Raw genomic sequence first — 19,445 nt, forward strand, 5'->3', positions numbered from 1 at the left:
AATGCAGCACGGACAAGGCTGAACCAGTTTTGGCTTCCTTTGCTGTATACAAACGTGCAAAGCTAACCCAGCAGGCTCCGATCCCTCAAACGTCACATCCCCTTTTGTTTCATGCCGTTAATTCCAGTGGGCTGCAAAAAGACCCAGCCCTCGCATTACTTCAGACTTTTGAGCTGAAAACCAAGCAAAACATACTGACAATAATAATTATGCCTTACGGTCATGGCTACACCGTCTGGGGCCAGAGGAGATACACAGCCAAACGCTGTGAGCGTGGACCTGGCCGGTCTGTTCTAGAGAAGGCTGATGTGGAGCAACGCGATGCTGCTGCAGCGCTTGGCCTGGGGCTAGGGACTGCTCCCTGCAGGGGAGCGGCCTTTGGCACCAAAGCTGCGGCCACCGTCTGTCCGTGAGGACGTGCGTGGCAGGGGGAATACCAAAGGTTTCTAAAGCCTCTTCTCTAGAAGTATCTTGCTTCATTTTGGAAACACTGACATTATCTGAAGGGGGTACGCTCCGCACACAGTGGTGTACAAAGACTGCCGGTTTGGTGTGGCTCCCGAAAGCTCACGGCTCCCACGAGCGCTTCTCCACTGCCAAAAGTGCCAAAGTTGACAAGAAACAAAGCAGCTTTTAGGCAAGAAAATCGACATGTCCTGACCCTTCTTGGCAGCTGACAACTGTCCAGGGTGGGGTTTAACATAAGAAAGTGTGGACAGGGTTTCCGCTCCTGAATCATTAGGGGCTGGATTTGAATCGTTTGCTGCTTCTGCTCTACAATGCCCTTGCAGCCCTCTAACGCTGCAGTCCTTCTCTGTCCCTGCAAGTCATCCCCGTATCTCCTCTCCATCCCACACGCTCGTTCTCGGCAGGCTTCTGGCTCAGTACGTTTGTGATACATCCAAACTGACTGGTTGACCTGGTGGTTTTCCACATCGCTTGTGACCTTGGGCTCCTTTCAAACCAGCCCTGTGCTGACGCAATGTATACGACGTTATGACACAAACTCTTCTTGATCCTGCAGGAATTGTACTTCCTTTCTTTAAAGCATTTAAAAAAATAGATCAGAGAAGATCGTGTGAAGAAACCACGGAGCTGCAAGCCAGGGGTTTTAATCCCTCCTCTGTCACCAGCTTGCCATGCGATCTCTGCCCTTGGGCACGCAACTCCTCTGCGATGCTGCTCTCCCCAGAGGAACTAGCAGATAACGGAGATTATTTGTTGGTGTAATACTCTCCGAGATGTAGGCAAGAAAAGAGGATGCAGAGGATGCGCCAGCGAAAAAAATCCCCCAACGGGTAGGCATCTGCGAGCCACACCGCTGAGATAACCACTGCCTGCCTGCACCCCAGCAGCACGGGCAGGCAAAGGGCACAAAGCGACCGTTCGGGGCTAAAGCCATGCAGCGCGGCGTCCTCGGCACGCCGTCTCCAGCAGGAGAAGAGTACGTGCTTCCTCGCATAGCGTCTGCGTGCATCCCGAACCAGGGGACTGCACTCAAGGTTACCTGAACATGCAATTAAGGAAAAAAAAAAAATAGAATAGAGTAGAATAAAATAAAACTGATATACTTTTTAAAGAATCCTCCACTTTCTTTTGACTGTTTTTCTTACCCCAGGCCCCTCTTCCCAGAGCCGCGCCACAAGAAAGGATCGTCCCGACTCTGCTCTCATTTTAAAATGCTTCTTTTTATTTCAGTGGTTGTACATTGGGTGAATGAATTTAACGTCACAACAGAAATAGAATGGCTATTTAACAGACCACTAGTAGTTATATGCTGAAAAAGAGTGAATGGAGGGGTTTCTTTGAACTGTTACCGAAATACTCATCGTACACGTCGTCAATTATGCTGGATGAGAGAGGCAAACGAAAAGGTATTTTGGTGAGGTGCTGTATCCTTTGAAGAAAATAAACGCTGAGACATCTCAAGTAACTTGAAACCATGTCCCAGCTACAGTATTCACTGTCTCTGTGTTGGCCCATCTCATGGTTCTTTTAGGGGGTTTTATTTGTTGGTGTTTTTTTTTTAATTAAACAAAGCATTTAATCATTTTCATTAGACTTTTTTTTTAAAATATAAACAAAGTTTTGGCAAATAATATTTATACAGAAAAATAGTTTTAGATCTTCCCAAATTTTGAAATAGTCTATAAAATTACTTTATAAATAAATAAAATGCAGAATCTGTTGTACACGTATTTGCACATCTCTGTAATTGCCTCCTTACTGTTAGCATAGGGTTGTACTTGTACAGTTTTCAGGAATATTACAAAGTCATAAAGTCGGAAAGTGGATCTCTTATTAAAAATACATTTTCTCTTTTTGTCTGTCAGTTTATCTGGATGAAAGACCTGATGTATCTGAAGCTTCGTCATCCATGGGCAAAAAATAGTAGTATTGGATTAATTGTAAAAAACATAGAATAACAGTTATTTCGAAACATAAAAAGTTCACACAAAACAATGTCTTGAAGAGTTATCTACATAAAATATTTAAACAACATGGATAATTTACCATTTAGTATTATACAATAAGCTACCCAAATGCCTAAATTAACTATTATAAAAAAATAAAAACAACTTTGACAGATATAGGCCAGTTGCAGTGTCAACTACCTAGTTATAATGACTGAGAAAGTCTACAAATGTTAGTGTTTTAATAGTATATAATGGTGATACCTTAACTGCTAAAGTAACGAGTTAAGATACATTATTTTTCCACAAATTAAAACTAACGCAACGTTACAAGCACTATGTTAATTTTACAATCAAATTGTGATTATTTTTTTCTTTCTGATGATCAAATCTCCAGCTTTATATATAAATAGATAGTAATTAGACATCGGACAAACAAGATTTAGCCCGGAAAATAATTTCCTAGACAAATAATTATATGGTTAGTGCCTTCAGTCGTTCAGAACGGGCAGTGCTGCCAAAGTTTAAAATAGTTTACAATCAATCTGAAGAGGTTAAGTTAAAATACTGCAATCACTAATAATGTCCACATAGAAAACTTATGCTGCAAACAATTATACATAATATCCACTTATAACAGCTGTCTTGTTTTTTTAAACAATAATTTAAAAACTATGTCATTTATGTGATACATGTGCAACATATAAAATGTGAAATATGAAATATTTGGTACAATAGTGCTTGAAACAAATCTCAAATCAAACAAATGAAATTTTCATTATACATATATAATTACCTTGTAAATCAACAAAGTATTTAAAAAAGTAAACAACATTAAAATCTGCTTCATCCATATATATGTATGTATGTATATATAATATGTATATAATTGTATTAAAGATATCTTCATACTTTTGTGACATAAAATATGTTTTTAAAGAAAAACAATTAAAAGAACTATTTTTTTCTCCACTCTAATCTGGTTACAATCGTATAATCCAATTAAAAAAATGCAAATACAGTAATGATTTATTGAACTGAATCTCATTCTACATTCTTAGTGTTCAGTTAATAGCCTAGATTAAAGTCACCTATGAAGTTTCAGTGACTCAACTGAGTTTTAATTAAATTAGAGTATCACACAAATCTCTTCATCTACAGCCTTCTTTTTCGCCTTTTCTTTTGTTAGTTTGGTCTTTTTTTTGTTTGATTTTACACTTCTAGAAGTTACTTCTTAACAGCTTGGATCTTTTTGGTAACCTGACTAGGAGTTTGAAAGATTATTCGCTTCCGGTGAGATTTGACTGTTGGCATCAGGCTCACTTTCATCAAGTCTGATGTGACAAAATTTAGGCACTTCTGCAAAGTCTCTTTTAAAAACATTATAAATATACTTGTAAAATAATATTCTCAAGACTTTGTTCTTTTGGGGATTGAAAGGGGTATGAAGTTCATACTGTGCAAAATTTTTAAATTTTCTTCTGCTATTCTGCTATGATTCAAATGCAGCTTCTCCATACAAGTCAAACACCAACCATGTGCATCTAAAGAACTTGTGCTTTACTTTGGACTTCTGGCTAAAAATATTCAGATTGGCAGGGTGATGTGCAGGACACTGGGCTGCGTTTCGCTTCCTCTGTCTTGGAATCAACTCGCTAGGGGAGCAAGAACAAGATTTTTTTTAACCGAGAAGAAAAACCCCAATCATAGTTCGGGTGAAAATTAAACCTGCAACTGGGGTAAGTTTTTAGCCGATACAACTTAATTATTGCTGAGCTCGAAAGATTCATAAACACTGAATCTCACGAGACTAACTTAACTGGACCGTTTCCGTTAGGTATAGTTATGGAGAAAAGACAATATTTGCAAGGATTAAACTATGCTTAGAAAATCTTTAAAACTAAATGTTACCCTTTATGTCTTGAAACATCACAGCTGGTATCAGGTAGTTAACTATTTTAGGTTGGAGTATAGTAAGCATACCATATTTAATATTCATATATGACATAGCAGCACTAGCTTTTTCGAGTTTGTGATTTGTCCGTAAGAACAAATTCTTGACTTAGCATGCAGTTTGTGGCAACTCTAGAGAGGAGGAGACGGGGTAGTATGTACAGTAGCCGTGCTTGGCCGTCCGCAGGGAGGCTTCGTGACACTCCGTTCCGCTCCTGCCAGCTATTTCAGGATTATCTGTTAAGAAAAAGGAAAGCGTGATCGCGCTTTTAGGCGACGGGGGGAGAGCAGTTCGCCCAGACGGCTGGCACTGGACTAACTAAGCTCGGGCGCAGCTCGCACGGGACAGCATCCCCTACGGGACAGCATCCCGTATCCTCACGCTGCCTGGGAGGCGTTTGCCTTTCACAAACCTGGTCATCCTCTTCCCGCGCACACGTCCTCAGGTGCGTGAGAACATGCAGAGGGGGTGTTTTATGTGTCAAAATACTGGAGACCGCGCCGAAGACACAACGGAAGGGCCTGGCCGTAGGTAGGGTGCACACCCTCAGCGCCCTGGCGGTCAGCGGAGGAGGAAGCAGCCCTGGCCTCCCGAGGAGGCTCACAAGTGCATCGGTGCCTGGTGCAATTCTCCAGCTCCCACCCTGCTCCCACAAAGTCAAGAACGACCAAGGGAAACGGTGGAGGCAGGGCCCCTCGCCACTAACAAGCAAAAAAATATACTGGGCTGGGTGTTTTCAACAAGCTAAAGTGTCTTTTCAATGCGCTTTTAGCAGCTGCTTATTTACTAAAAAAAAAATTATCTGCAGGTCAGCAAACTTGAGAGGTTTTTCACGCTTCCTTATGTCAGGAGATCCAGGGGGATGATAGTAACGGTAACTCTGCGTGCCTAGCTAGTCACTAACCTTGCTGCTTTACCTCCGCAATGTCTCAAACTGAGGGTGAAGCAACCATTTTACAGACGCAAACTCTCACGCTTCCAATACTGAGAAGGTTAAATGCACAATGTGCCCAGCAACCGACTCAACCTGCTCACAGTATTGAAAAACAGTCCAGATTTCCATCACCTGCCTGAAACTGCTGTCAGTGAAAGTGATGTCAAAAGCCAGGGGTGTGATGTTTTATCACGTCACTGCTAATCTGTGCTCCAGACTTAAGCGCAAGTCAAGGAATCAGAGTGCATCGCCCGCTCTTCCTGTTTAATTTGGCACTCGACGTATTTTTAAGCTGTATTTGTAAGGTGGTATGCAAGACAGTCATGACAGCGCTTTGACCTACTTGTGTATTACGAAGCTAGACCACTGCTTAGTGCAAGGTTTATTTTAAAAGGAAAAAAAAGAAAAAGGTGTTTTGAAAATAACTTCAGCAACATACTACCTCTGACATACGGACTGCCAAAAAGAAACACGCTTGCCTCCGCATGGAAGGCGCTTGTTCTAGTCCCCTGCCCGGTCACATTTTAACACACCTGCAGCCACTGCATGAAGCCTGCTCTGAAACCAGAGAGGATTGCTTTGTTCTGGGTACAGCATGGCACGGCATGCCATCAAGACTCCTAACTACTACAGACAACTGCCTAGAAACCTCAGTTCAACAAAAATATTGCCAATGGGATGAAGCATTTGCAGGAGCGATGTAAATGCTGTCACTCCTGAGAGTCGCCCTCCTTTCTCCTCGAGGAGGAGGAGAGGAGTCCGGTTCTGGAGAGAGGCAGGATATGCAAAATCTCTGAACCCCAGTTCCTACAGCACCTACAGCTTGTCCCTTCTGCTTGAGCTTGCCATCCGACCAACACAGCAGGAGTGACAACTCCCGTTGCTCTGCGAGGCAAGGGACCGTCTCCATCGCTATTTGCTCTCTGTACACAACTGCCAGCTCCCTGACCCCACCGAACTTGCTGGCGTGCCAAAGAGTCATCTTTGATTACCATCAGCACTGAAAATCTGATGACACGCGAGGCCCCATTGTAATGACACTGTACAAGCACCTGCTGCTCCAAAGGGCTTAACATCTAAATACATCGTACATACAACAAGGACATATATTTTTAATGAACTTCCACCCATTGTGAGTTTGTTAACTTATCACCTATCTTCTGTTTCCTATTGAAATAACAAAGAAATACCTTTGCTGGAATAATAAAGCCCTGCCCCGTGATAACCCTGGTCCATCTACAGCACGGTGATTTGACAGTACGTACAAAGAATGTAGCTGTGCTGAAAATAAGAAGTGACCAAGATTATCAGCACTGATATTTTTAGCATGTTACAACCCAACATGTCAATGTAATTAATAAAGCAGCTTTAGCTCTACTGGGTTAGCCATAATCACGCAAATGTATTTAAAGGATCCTAAGGTCTGATTTAATGGGACACAACCTGAAATCTACTCAGTGTAAAAAAACAGAATTTCAGACACTGCAGCTGCCTACATCGTCTGCCAATATTTGAGGGGATAAACTTGCTTTTTCCTACAGCTTTTTTCTCCCTGTACAGGGAGACAGATCACTGCCCCTTATGCCGAGATGTCCTAAAATGTCAAACAGCCCCACAAGACTGCTGCTCCTAATTCCTCCAAAATGAGTGACAGAGGAGGCAGAAGGCCTAATCTCAGGCTGTATCTCGGGAAAAGGGTAGGACTATCCCTGGCGCTTTGATTAACCCAAGTGCAATTCACCCTGCCATGTGCCAGGCAGGACGGAGGGGCCCTGGGCAGCGTGAAAAAGCAAGGGACCCCATCTCTGCTCCGCTCCGGCGAGCGGCAGAGCCCAGGTAAGGACTTCCACTGCCCCGTCCCTATTCCTGCCGTTTCCCCCCTCCGCTTGAAACTCAGGAAACAGCGAAGACAATGTAAACACTTTCCTTTTGTGCGCAAGCACGTCCTGTTTACACGGCTGAGGGTATAGGAGGAGCAGCTGGAGCTCTCCCCGCTGTGGGCTTCTCCCACTGCCAGCGGCTACGGAGCCGGCTTGCTCCCACCACATCGTCCTCGCCACGCCGCCGCTCGTGCAGGGGATGTAACTAGGGCATGTTGCACCCCGGCTATTTCTAGTACACGTAGGAGTCCTCCTAGGAAAAAAACCTCAAGTCCCTCCTTCAGAACAAGGTTCTCCAGTGTGGAGACACAGAACTGAGGAGCTACTTTTTTTTTTTAACCTTAGCCGCAAAGTGTAAAACGTATCCCGTAGTCTTTAATTATATGTTCACACCCTATTTCTCAAAAGACATCACAACTCTGCCATAGCTACATACACACGTATCAGCTTCTGCAACTGTTTTTTTCACTGTGTCTGACAGAGGAACATAAAATGCTAAACTACTTTACATGGAAAACACACTGTGAACCTCTTCTGTTTCATCTACAAACGAAGTAATAAACTGTGATGGAAGACAGAGGCTATCTAAGTCTGCATTGCTGCTAATTGCTCCATCACTTGCATGCTAAAAAAGGAGAAGCTGTACAGAACATACCGACCAAGGAACATCCTCGCAAACACCTATTACAGAGTCTGCACTCCCTCGTTACTTGTAAATAGGTCCAACAACCTTCATGTTTGCTACTGTTTGAAGAATTACATCTCAAATGCACATATGTATGACTCATCATATTTGCAGTGATAATTATATCATTATACTTCACAGCAACTTGAGATAAGGTATTGAGACTTTTACCATGGTATATATAAGCATAAAAACCTGAAAAATAAGACTACACAATGAGTGTGCATTGTCCCATGTACAAAGGTCTACAGGTCAAACATGGGAACGCATTTTCTCATGCTCTGTATGAATAAGATCCACCGGTATGGATACAGACATGCCAGAAAACATACCTTCTGCTGCTGCAGTAACAGATCTAATAAGAACACTATTTCTAGCAGAAGCAGAATGGCCTGGCACTTACAGTATGGGGTAGTAATGCACAGAAGATTTAATAACAGCAAAGGGCATTTTTTGGAGGCAATCACAGACATAGGGTACCCTCTCCATTGCCTTCTTGCTTGGTACCTGATTGAATCATAGAATCATAGAATCATTAAGGTTGGAAAAGACCTCTAAGATCACGGAGTCCAACCATCAACCCAACACCACCATGCCCACTAAATCATGTCCCTAAGCGCTTCATCTACACGTCTTTTAAATACTTCCAGGGATGGGGACTCAACCACTTCCCTGGGCAGCCTCTTCCAATGTTTAACCACTCTTTCAGTAAAGACATTTTTCTTCATGTCCAGTCTAAACTTCCCCTGGTGCAACTTGAGGCCATTTCCTCTCGTCCTATCACTAGTTACTTGGGAGAAGAGACCGACACCCACCTCACTACAACCTCCTTTCAGGTAGTTGTAGAGAGTGATGAGGTCTCCCCTCAGCCTCCTTTTCTCCAGCCTAAACAACCCCAGTTCCCTCAGCCGCTCCTCATAAGACTTGTTCTCCAGACCCCTCACCAGCCTCGTTGCCCTTCTCTGGACACGCTCCAGCACCTCGACGTCCTTCTTGTAGTGAGGGGCCCAAAACTGAACACAGTGTTCGAGGTGCGGCCTCACCAGTGCCGAGTACAGGGGCACGATCACTTCCCTAGTGAAGTGCCAAAAAGCTGGCTACCCTTTAGACTAAAATCACTAAAATTGTGCCAATGTTAGTTACTAGACCTCACTGAAACTGTAAATACATAGAATGAACCTAAATTTCTGCAAACTACTTTCTAACCGCCAAGAAGCATTTGCTCTTCCAAATTTTCCAGCTCTTTAGAGGTGGCGTTTTCAGCTCCCAAATGCCAAGACTTTCTCTCTTTCCTATCAGAGCATGGCTCTTTTAGACCTTTACCTTCAGGACCTCTGAATGACCACAGTGGTCATTAAGCCTCCTCTGCAACACAGAACATCCCTAAATTCAGCCAGGGTTGCTCCTAAGGGTGATACAGTTCTGCAGTTGGTCCATGGGAATGACAACCAAGAGAGATGTTACTGCCAGCGGTTTCAGCTTCTCACTGAACTACCAACCCATGGTACGCAGCAGACAAATCGACATCAGCTTGGGATTTCTGCAGACCCAGCAAAGGCAGCTGCGACCAGTCATTGTCTCAAGACTTAAAAGATAAAATTGAGAATCTCTTTTAAATTAAGGTGGAAATTCCACCCTTGTGAACTCTTTTCTGACACCCAGGTTACTATGTGCACTGCTTTACTTGATACCGTTCACAGAATTAACCAAATTACCTAGAATCATGACTGGGTACTACGAATTTCAAGAATACTATTTGGCTTGAGATTTTCTGTTTTGAAGCTACAACTCATGAAGCTTCTTTATTCCCTGTGTCTTAAATTCTGTTACCAGTTGTGGGTATTATACAATGATGAGTACAGAAAATTTACCATTCCGCATGAATTCAGCGTACGTGAACTCTTGTTCGACTAAAGACCTGTCACAGTGGATCAGCTGGAAAACATGACTTTGTATTTACCTCCGAGATGTTTCTCTTTCAGAAGTTTTGAAATTATTTCTCCAAATTACACTTTGCTCTAGAAGCGTTAATACATTTTAAGGGGGGATTAAGATAGTATTGCACCTCCACACTGTGAAACACTTACCCCTCCAAAAATGAACTCATACACAGTAAACATTTTAGACTGCTCAGCTTTTCATTTTAAGAGCAACATAGTAATAAGAGTTTCTTGCAGACAAGATTCATTCCAGATTATTTCAGATATATATGCCTCAGCTGGTCACCCTATTTTACATCTTCCTAGCCTACCTCAGGCAACTTATTTTAGCATGAGACAGATTATCAACTCATGATGCTTTTTTCCCCTCCACCAAATGTAAAAGTCTGTGGCAAACAGTTCACACTGAGGTATTTAACTTCTGCACACCTGCGTCAGGGCAGATGAATCCTACCACAGTGACATTTTCTATTTTCATGTTTTTCACACAAGTAGCAGACTGGTCAGATATATCTAGGGTATACATTAAAAATGACAGATATTTTCAGACAGCCAACTCATATCAGGCTGTCTCATAACTTCTCCTGCTTTCTAAAAATAAAACTAACACCAAGTACTTCTTCCCTTTGACATGAAACCCAAGACTATTTCTATTTCTCCATGCCTTTGGGAAATGCCTCCATCTCTTTATTTTTCATTTTCTCTTAGAATGCTCTTTTGTGGCATGTGCCTTGTTCTTTTTCTTTAAAGTAAATCGGTCTTTTAGTTTTTTAATCAAAAGTGGAAAAGGATGAGTAAATATTCAGATATTTACTGAGAGTAATCACTATCATATCAGTTACGCTTGGTCTTACTTCATTTTTACATAGCCTTACTGATGGACTTTCTCACCTCCTATTTCTCCATGGCTTCAGCAGCAGCACTTCCATGGAACCGAGCTTTCCAATCCCCCACTCCAGGACTCCCACCGACACTCCCCCAAGGGATGGGATTTGCCCCCGTCCTCCACTGGCTAGCAGCTGAGCTGGCTCCAACTCTCGCTTGCATTAAAAGCAGCCTGCCTGCTCCCCACGCTCAGGGTGGAAAGGTGCTGGGATACACATGCCACATCTCTCCCACCTTAGCTGTTGTCCTGTCCCCTTTCCTGGTCCTGGCACTAGCTGCAATCCCCCGCTGGAAGTCCCTTCCTGACCTACTGTCTGCACTACATCGCAGGTCTTGTCACCGCCCAAGAGCTTCTCTTCCTTGTCTCTACCGAAATCATTTGCACATTCGTGCACCCATCATTCAACCTCAGGCCTGCCTCACTCATCTGTCCCTTTCCACTTTCAAAATTCATGGTCACCAGTTTGTACCCCTGTAAAACTAGTGTCAAACTAGCATCCTTCTACAGGGCCATCTGCAAACACTGAAAAGAAAAAAGCCCGAATAAACGTATCCCCAAACAAAACCTAAAGGAACTACTAATAGGGCTGGAGGGACCTGCTGAAAGCAGTTTGTTACCCTTGTTATCACTGCCAATCGCTTCATCGCTTTTCATAAACACATTGAGCTCCACCTTGCATTGCTGGCTTCTTTCCTTTGCTGCTACTCCTCTCTTGATGGTCAGAAACCGCATTCTCATTTCCAGCATATTATGATTTAATGTATACGTGCTTTGTTTTTCTCACTAACTGTGCACCTCTCCTCAATTCAGGGGTGAAGGAGGATTTTTATCTTATTGCTTCTCCATTAATCCAATGCATCCCCAATACATTTGTCTACTTTGCTCATCAATAAGGTGACCTCTGATTTGTACATAAAGGGTGAGATGTCTAGGCCACAGATGATCTCCTTGGTTGCCTGCCCATAGAGTAACTAATATAGGGGGCATCAGGTGTTTGTTTCCTGAGGAGTGGAGGTCCTATTTGCTTGGCTTTCTCACAGCCCATCCCCTGACATGGTAATTCTGGTTCCCTGCTCCATCCTCTCTTTTCTTCCCTAAACCTGAGCATGCCCAGTTCTGCGTGTCCATACGTTGATAATATGCCTCTGGAAATGGCTGAGGGTCAGATGTCCATGCTGAAGTGGACACATCTGCTAGCACATTTTCATTCTGTCAGGCACAAGCTGTTGGCCATCAGGGCGTCATAAAGCTGACAAAGACCTTGTCTGAATCCAGCTCTTCATAATGATCTAAAGAAAAGATCAAGGCAACTATGGGATCCCAAAGGGCTCAAGGGTTCAACAGCATCATTCTTCTCATTTAATATTCACGAGGTCCTGAAGGAGTCCAAAGCCACATGTGCTGCCAACTCCTTAGCATGCTTATGAGCTTCAATAGGTATTTACTCAAGTAATAATGTGTAATATTTAAGTTCAACTTAATAGGTATTTACTCATGCCAAAGAAACAGGTCTAGTTGTTTTAAAAATGAAAGCAATCTGGCTTTCATTCATACTTCTTCTTTAAAGTAATAAATAATGCAGTACTAAAAATTGATCATAACATACTCTAATATATTCTACCAAACTCTATTTTTAACTAATTGCACAGGCAGCAGACGGACTACATAGAAATGAGAAAACCACTCCTGTAATATCTTAGGAGCATCCATGCGGTGACTGTTTTGAATAGCCACTCAATTTTACCTTTCAGCAGGTCTGAGCTACTGCAGTCACCTGTGTTTTTCACTTCCTACTTTCAGGTCATTTTCCTTCTCTTCTTGAATTTTAGAAACTGCCAGAATACTCTTACACAGAGGAACTGAGAGCACAAAGGAGTGAAAGGCCAAGCACAGGTTGTGCATTACCTGTGAAAGTGCCCATGTTCCTCTTGTAAAGGTGCTACTTCTCCAAACCTGCATTTTCTTAGGTGTCTTCACCTAGCTTTTTCTTTTAACAAAACCTCCTTTATATTATCCTCTTACACATCATGCAGGCCCAAACCATGCAAGAAGAGGCTGCCATTACGCATATGGGATGCCTTTTAGGCGGACACTACCACTGCATGCAGAGCACAGCTAGCACTTCTGCAGGTTCCCCAGCAGTAACCACGGCTCTGAAACTCCTCCTCTCCCAAAACCTGGCGCTCCAGTTCAGACTCCCTGCCAAGCAAGAGACAGTCCACTGCAACATCCAGAACTTAAACACAGAAAGGTACCAAGTTTATGTGCATCAAGTTTACTCATCAGACACCACACTTATAACACTAGTGTCAGTTTTATAAAACCCACTGTACTTATAACTTCTCTGAGGAAATCTTAATGTTCCTGACTTTTGACTGCTTACCGCTTCCTTAATTTTCTTTTTATCCGAATACTCTCATGTAAACAGACATACACACTATTGTGTGTCACTGCAGATTAATATTGCACCAAAAATGGAGTCAGTCAAAATTAACAAATCTCTGCCTCAAGCTGAAAGTCATGACAGCTACAACAAACAAATAAATAAATAAATAGATGTTTCCACTGTGGTTACGTGGGCAGCCCCCTGCACACTCAAAGCCAAAGATTGGCATTTCTGGTGGGCAATAAATCATACATTGAGATAAAAATATGATATTCATTTAATTCAAGGGAAAATAACTGGAGCAGCTAGAAATGTCCAGATGCAATTATTTCGAAGAACAGAATCCCAAACCAGTACATCTGGAGCTCTGCACTGCACTGTGTTGTTAAAATTTTATGATGGAAAAAACCAGACTCGCATGAGCTGTGTGTACATGCTAAGCACAATGAAACACACTCATTTTTCCCCAAATGCCTACAAAATGAGTTGACCTCAGAAAAATTTTCCTATGTTTAAATAATAAATATATGCCCCCAAAGACTTTTACTCAACTTGTCAAAGTATCATTTGTTGAATAATTGAAAACAAGAGCACGAAAGGAAGTTATCATATCAAACATAAATACTTTTTTTTAATTGCAATGCTATGAAAGCTAAACCAGCCTATTACAGGAAAGGGAAATATGTCTTGGTTTTTGTTATATAAAAGAGGTGTTCGCCTTTGCTTACTGCTCATGTTATGTGATACTGCCATCTAGCAGGCTATCAGAGGAAGTCAGGTTTCAGTCCTTTGCTACAGGGGCGGGGGTGTGTGAGGGGGGAATTTCTAAAAAAAACGAAAACAGAGATTTTACGTTTCTTCCCACTGGCTTCTTGTATATGAGCATGTGATCTAAAACTCTGTAGGCAAGCCTGCCAGAAGTCTTCATCATCTACACAGAAACAACACTCTATCTTAAGAGAGCTAAAAATGTTATTAAAAGTAAAACAAAGACTTGGTTAAAGTTTGCATGAGACTTAAAACAGAGGTCCTTTAAATTTTCCAGGGTAATCTTTTGGTTTTGCTTCTTTGCTGCCTTACAGTTTAAGAAAACAAAGTTTTGCCACATATTTTGTAACGTCAGTTGTTTCAAGGCAATTCAAAGGGTCTTTTCTTGACGCTGCTTGAGATTTGTTGTGGGCTTTAAGATTGGAAACTCTCACTTCTTGAGTCTGCAAACTGTCAATTCTGAAAGTTACAGCTACTTAAATGTAACTCAGTGTCTTCAGACAAGATAACTTGATTGAATTGAGGCTTGTGATGCTTGGGCGTCTAGCATGAAAGAGGCAGCAAGCAGTTTACGTTTGCCTTTCCTACCGTGACAAGCTATTGCCATGCAAATACCTTCTCTAGAGAAATGACTCTACATGATCAAGGTTCGTTTAGGTTCATTTTTCCAGCCTGGTGCAGATACAAGGCGAGATGTCCAGTCCTGCATCTCAGATGCCAAGGCTTGCCGGTACCTCTACGTGGAGCAGCATGACACCATACATGGGCTCGCTAGATGCCCAACACTGCTCTGCCCAGAGCTCGCTCCCTGCAAGCATCCCCTTTGATAATGTGTCTGAGAAAGGAAACTATTCTTCTATCTCCTTCGTTGGAACTTTTCATTCAAATCACCTTTTCTGTTGTAAGGACAGAGTTTTCTAGAAGAGTATTTAACGTGAGACCTTATGGAATTTCTAGACCAAAACTTTCAGTCAAAAAAAAGACAGAAATTGCTTAGATACTTATTATTCACAGCAGAAGACCTTTCCTACCTGTTCCCCCATTCCCTTAGAAACTGCAATTAAAGCTTTTCAAATCACTAACAAGAATTTTGCATAGGCTCTTATTTGTGATGTTGTTGTATACTGGCACTAAAGATGTAAATAACATTTGTTTCCACTTCCCACCTTGCTTCTCAAAAGCTTGCTTTCAAACAACAAAAAGGGCTGTTTCCTACTACCTTCCAGATTTTTCAGTTCATTTTCTCAGTACATTGCTACTCGTCTCCCCGTTTACAAGTTCAGCAGGTTTCCACAAGGAGGAAAGGGAACGTGAGACAGAAAAAGCCTTGTCACTCCTCAGCAGCGCTGACGACAGCCCTCTGCCCTGCCAGAAGGCTTCCCGGGGTTAGATGGCTAGACTGGAGAGGAAGCCCTTTTTGGGGACACCAGGGAATATTTGCAAGAGGGAGCAACTGGCACTTCTGCTTTATGCAGAAGAAGAAAACAGCTGGAGTAGATGCCACATGACATTCCGGTCTAAGGGGAATCTGCCTCCTCTGGGGGTGGTGGCTGCCTTTGCGGGCACCTTGGCAAGGAGAGGCGCTCTCTTGCTGCATGTCCCAGCTCCCCTCCATCCCGAGGGAGCTGCCACGCACGGTGTCTCAAGTCCCCACTAAACATTTGGCATGTTTACGCTATCTTAACTACTTTTTTAATTCTGGGGCAAATATTTTAATTGTTCTTCTGTTTGTGGCACTCGAATGTAACAGAACTATTTTTATTTTCATTGTATTTTTACAGATTTTGACAAAACTGAAGGCTACTGGATGATTTCATAATTAATATCTGCATAATTGCCACCTAATTTAGTGCAAATGCTGATACATAATTTAAAACAGCTGTGCTTGATAATCACAAGCCTTAGCATGAGCCAGCCTGTTGATCTTATATTTCTTTTCAGACACAGCCTATGAGTTTTTCATTTTTCTACTGGATCTGCCTTTTAATTCTTCCTTCTTGGTTAAAGGTCATATAACCAGTAGAATAATGTTGTCACTAAATAACATCTTTAAGCAGCATTCTCTGTCATGCTATTTTTATACTGTCAGTCTTTGGCCCATTTTCATTGCTACAGAAAATAAAGCCATGTACTGTTCTGTACTGAAGTGATGTGACCAAGACTATTTTCTTTAAAATAATTTGGAATTTAGTAATTGCCCTGTAATAACCAAGAACTAAGGAAGCACCCACTGCGCCTGAGGACACAAATTAAGACACAGAAATGCTGGTGTCTGATGCCCCGTCACAGTCAATGGCGTGATACAACCTAGTCAGTGCGCCAACAGAGCCTGGAGATCACTTCATGTGATCACCCACTGCAGGCTCAGGTCATTTGCTCACCAGGCTTTTAGTACCATTTGGGGCTAAGGTCTCTTGCCTGTCGTCCAGCTGCCAGTTCACAAGCGTCCAGATTTGTCTATAGGTCCTGAATTGCATCTGCCAAGCTCGTCAAAATGTCTTGGATAACCTAGACACCCAAGGTTATCTTAGGACAACCTTAAACGTCAGTAGACACATGTTTAGGCAACTGAACCAAGCCCTGCGTGACTTCTGAAGGGTGAGCCAGACTATTCTCCAGACTTCATCTGACTGTGCTGATAACCTTCACAGTCTACAATGGACACTTAAACTTCTAGCTTGCATGTAGACACCCATAACTCAGACACCAACACTTAGGTGTCTTAATTTTGGGCTGAGTCCTAACCTTTTAATCCTTGTAGGACTCACCAATGCATATATGTAATGAAGCAATAGTAAGGCTTTCTACTTAGAAATTTAAAGCCCCCCAAAACAGGTGTTGGCATTATTCAAAATTGAAATTCAGTCCCAGAATTCAGAATAACAGCTCTCTCAAATAATGTTAGGATAGATCAAACTCTGTGAAGTCTTATGGCTACCTGTGAGCGAAGCTGAGCAGGTAACAGTTTCCTTGCTTGCTTAAGCACTGCTAGTCCGCTAGCTTTGTTAAAGATCTCTGAAGTATATATTTACACACAATTACTGTATTAATATTATAAATAAGATGTTTTACATACCTCTGCCCACACGCATGCACTAGAGGGAGCTAGGGCCAAACCCTCTGTATACATGCCCTAATGCTGTTTCTCACTGTCATTTCACGCTTTTTGAAACTTTGCTGGTTCCATCCTCCAAGAAAACATCATCAGCATCCCCAAATAACAACTGAACGTAAGTTCATTAAGGATCTAACCCTGAAGCGAGGTTAAGCAGCTACGGCTTCCAGTCCCACTCCGAGGGGAACGGCTGGAGCAGTTGTGAAGCAGGGAAGGAAAAGGGGAAGGACCTCTCACCTCTGACCGGTCATGCTCCCAGACTCCTCACGTACCTTTGGAAGTCCACCTGCCTTTCACTGGAAATCCCAAGCTGAAGTCCCACCTCCATCCCCTCTCATCACAGCCTGGCAGCTAGAGTAAGCAGGGACACCCCTTCACAAGATGTCTACACTCAGTGAACGGCAACACCACCAGCTCTTCTATCAACTGAGCCAGTTTTTAATCAGGATTTGTGAAACAGTGTTTGCTAAAGCACTTTTGCTCCATCCTGTTTTCACTGCTCTGAGCCAAAGCGATTCTCCTCCCCTCTGAAGTACACTGCAAGAAAATTATTTTGGTTTTAAAAACTAACTTCCATAAGTCAGGAAAAGCAAGAGACTTCCAATTTTCCATATATTCTTAACTGGTGTCACCCTGCATGGATGTACTACGGTATGGCATTTAACTCTACACAATCTTCTCACATGCCTCACTCCATACATTGAACACACAACGCGTAGAGTTGCTGGCCAACCATGACCGACTGTGCGTGTGTCAATGCAGGCACATTTTGAGCTGTTACTCGTGTTATTTTTGGAACAAAAGGATATACAGAAGACATGACACATAGTTGATCTTTTTTCAAAATACAAGCTGACAGCACATACTAAATAATTTACTGGACCCAACAGAGTTGTTAGGTTTTTTTAGCTGTCAGCTGAGACTCTGTAACTTTTGGGATGTTGACTTTTCCTTCCACTGATGCTTCAAGGACACTGGGATCATCACACTCGACCCAAAGAAGTCCAGCAATCTTTCCCCAGGCCAGAATACTAAGCCAAATGATATTGAGCTAAATGATTAAGCCCTGCTACAACTTTCTTTTCATGCCTGGCATTGTGAGGAGAAGCAGTGGGAGCTGAAATGGGATGGCTGAAGGCTGCAGGTTGATTAAAAAAGTGCGGTAGAGACACTGGAAAGAGGAAACCGTATCCCGCAGATATGTAAAGCAGTGTGGCACAGACCAGGAAAGGAAATTTTACCTAGATGGTAATAAAATTCCTTTTCTGAAATACACAGGAGAGTTTAAAGCCATACAAGAGGACACAAACAAAGGACGTTATGACCATGAACAAAGTCTTAACCTAAGTTAATTACCTGTTCCTTCTGTGTTTCCTGGGCTAAAGAAATACTGAGAGTTAGGACCACAGAGTTACTATGGGGCTCTTCGCAGTGTTGTAGTTTTGTCTCCAACTCTCAGGAGGTTGTAAATAAACAGCAAAATTGGAGATTTGCCTCTTATAAAGAAGAAGTAACTACTACTACTTTCCCTACTTTCAAATACACAGTTTTTTACAGTAGCTTTTAAAGATTTGCAATGACTAAAACAAAGACAGGAGTGAGAAGAAAAAGACAGCGATGGCACACGCTACAGAAGCCAACGAGAAAAGCTGCTGGGGTGGGACTCATCTCCTCCAAGTGCAGCGGTGCAGAGCTTTGGTTACGCACCTACGCTCCTTCCACAGACAAGAGAAAGAGGCAGGACCCTCCAGGGCAATTTACCTTGCCCTAACATGGACGTCTAGAAAAGCAGATGAACTGGATGCCGAACTTCCAAATGGCTGAAGTTAAACAAGTGGAAACCCATCCCCGTGTTAAACCATCCTTTAATTTCGGCACGGAGTTATGTGTATACACACACACAAATATATGCAACTAAATAAATACAGACAGACACTTTTAACAACTCCTGTTAAATTTAAAATGCTCTAATCCTCCAATGCAAACAAAATTGGCACTGAGAAAGAGGAGGGGCTCTGCCTGCTACCCTGCTAGATGAGAAAGTGCATTAAGGCACACCTATGTCTCCCCAGTGGCACTAGTTACTCATGTGAAAGTATTCCCATTAACCAAAAAAAAAGAGATTGCTTACTGGTCCTTCTGTAGGTGTACATGTATTTATTCTACTTCAGCCACAGTCGGCCCCTCTGGTGCTCAGAAGTGCAGGTGGTAGAGCCACCCCAGCTGCATTCCCATACTGGAGAGGGTCCCCAGCTGACCCCCTCCCCAAACTGCCCCATTTTCTCACAGTCCCTTGGCATCTTCGAGTCCCTCTGTCACCACTTTGGGATCACAAAACTACACTGGATACCACCAAACAATTTTCTGCTGCAGATGCTGCTCTGGAAAGGACAGTGAAATGTACCATTTGCCTGCTGCACTTTTCTCCTCGTCCCAAGCAATTTTTCATTAAAACAAGCTAGCTCTCAGAAAAGAACGCACAA

At 42.6% G+C, this 19,445-nt stretch overlaps 1 protein-coding gene across 8 annotated transcripts in view; it reads right to left on the reverse strand.

Moving 5' to 3' along the window:
• Positions 1 to 1,669: 1,669 nt before the first annotated feature.
• MBNL2 (muscleblind like splicing regulator 2) overlaps positions 1,670 to 19,445 on the reverse strand; it is a 113,874-nt gene continuing 96,098 nt past the window's right edge. For 6 of the 8 annotated variants that reach the window (XM_076362052.1, XM_076362035.1, XM_076362025.1 and 3 more), the window contains one exon: positions 4,513 to 4,604. In XM_076362052.1, coding sequence (XP_076218167.1) covers positions 4,590 to 4,604 — 15 coding nt within the window. In that variant the 3' untranslated portion in view covers positions 4,513 to 4,589. Of the gene's footprint in view, positions 4,605 to 19,445 lie in introns of all 8 variants that reach the window. The other 2 variants (XM_076362044.1, XM_076362017.1) reach the window with 1 other exon arrangement.

The sequence above is a fragment of the Aptenodytes patagonicus genome, chromosome 1, assembly GCF_965638725.1.
Source record: "Aptenodytes patagonicus chromosome 1, bAptPat1.pri.cur, whole genome shotgun sequence".
Taxonomy (NCBI): domain Eukaryota; kingdom Metazoa; phylum Chordata; class Aves; order Sphenisciformes; family Spheniscidae; genus Aptenodytes; species Aptenodytes patagonicus.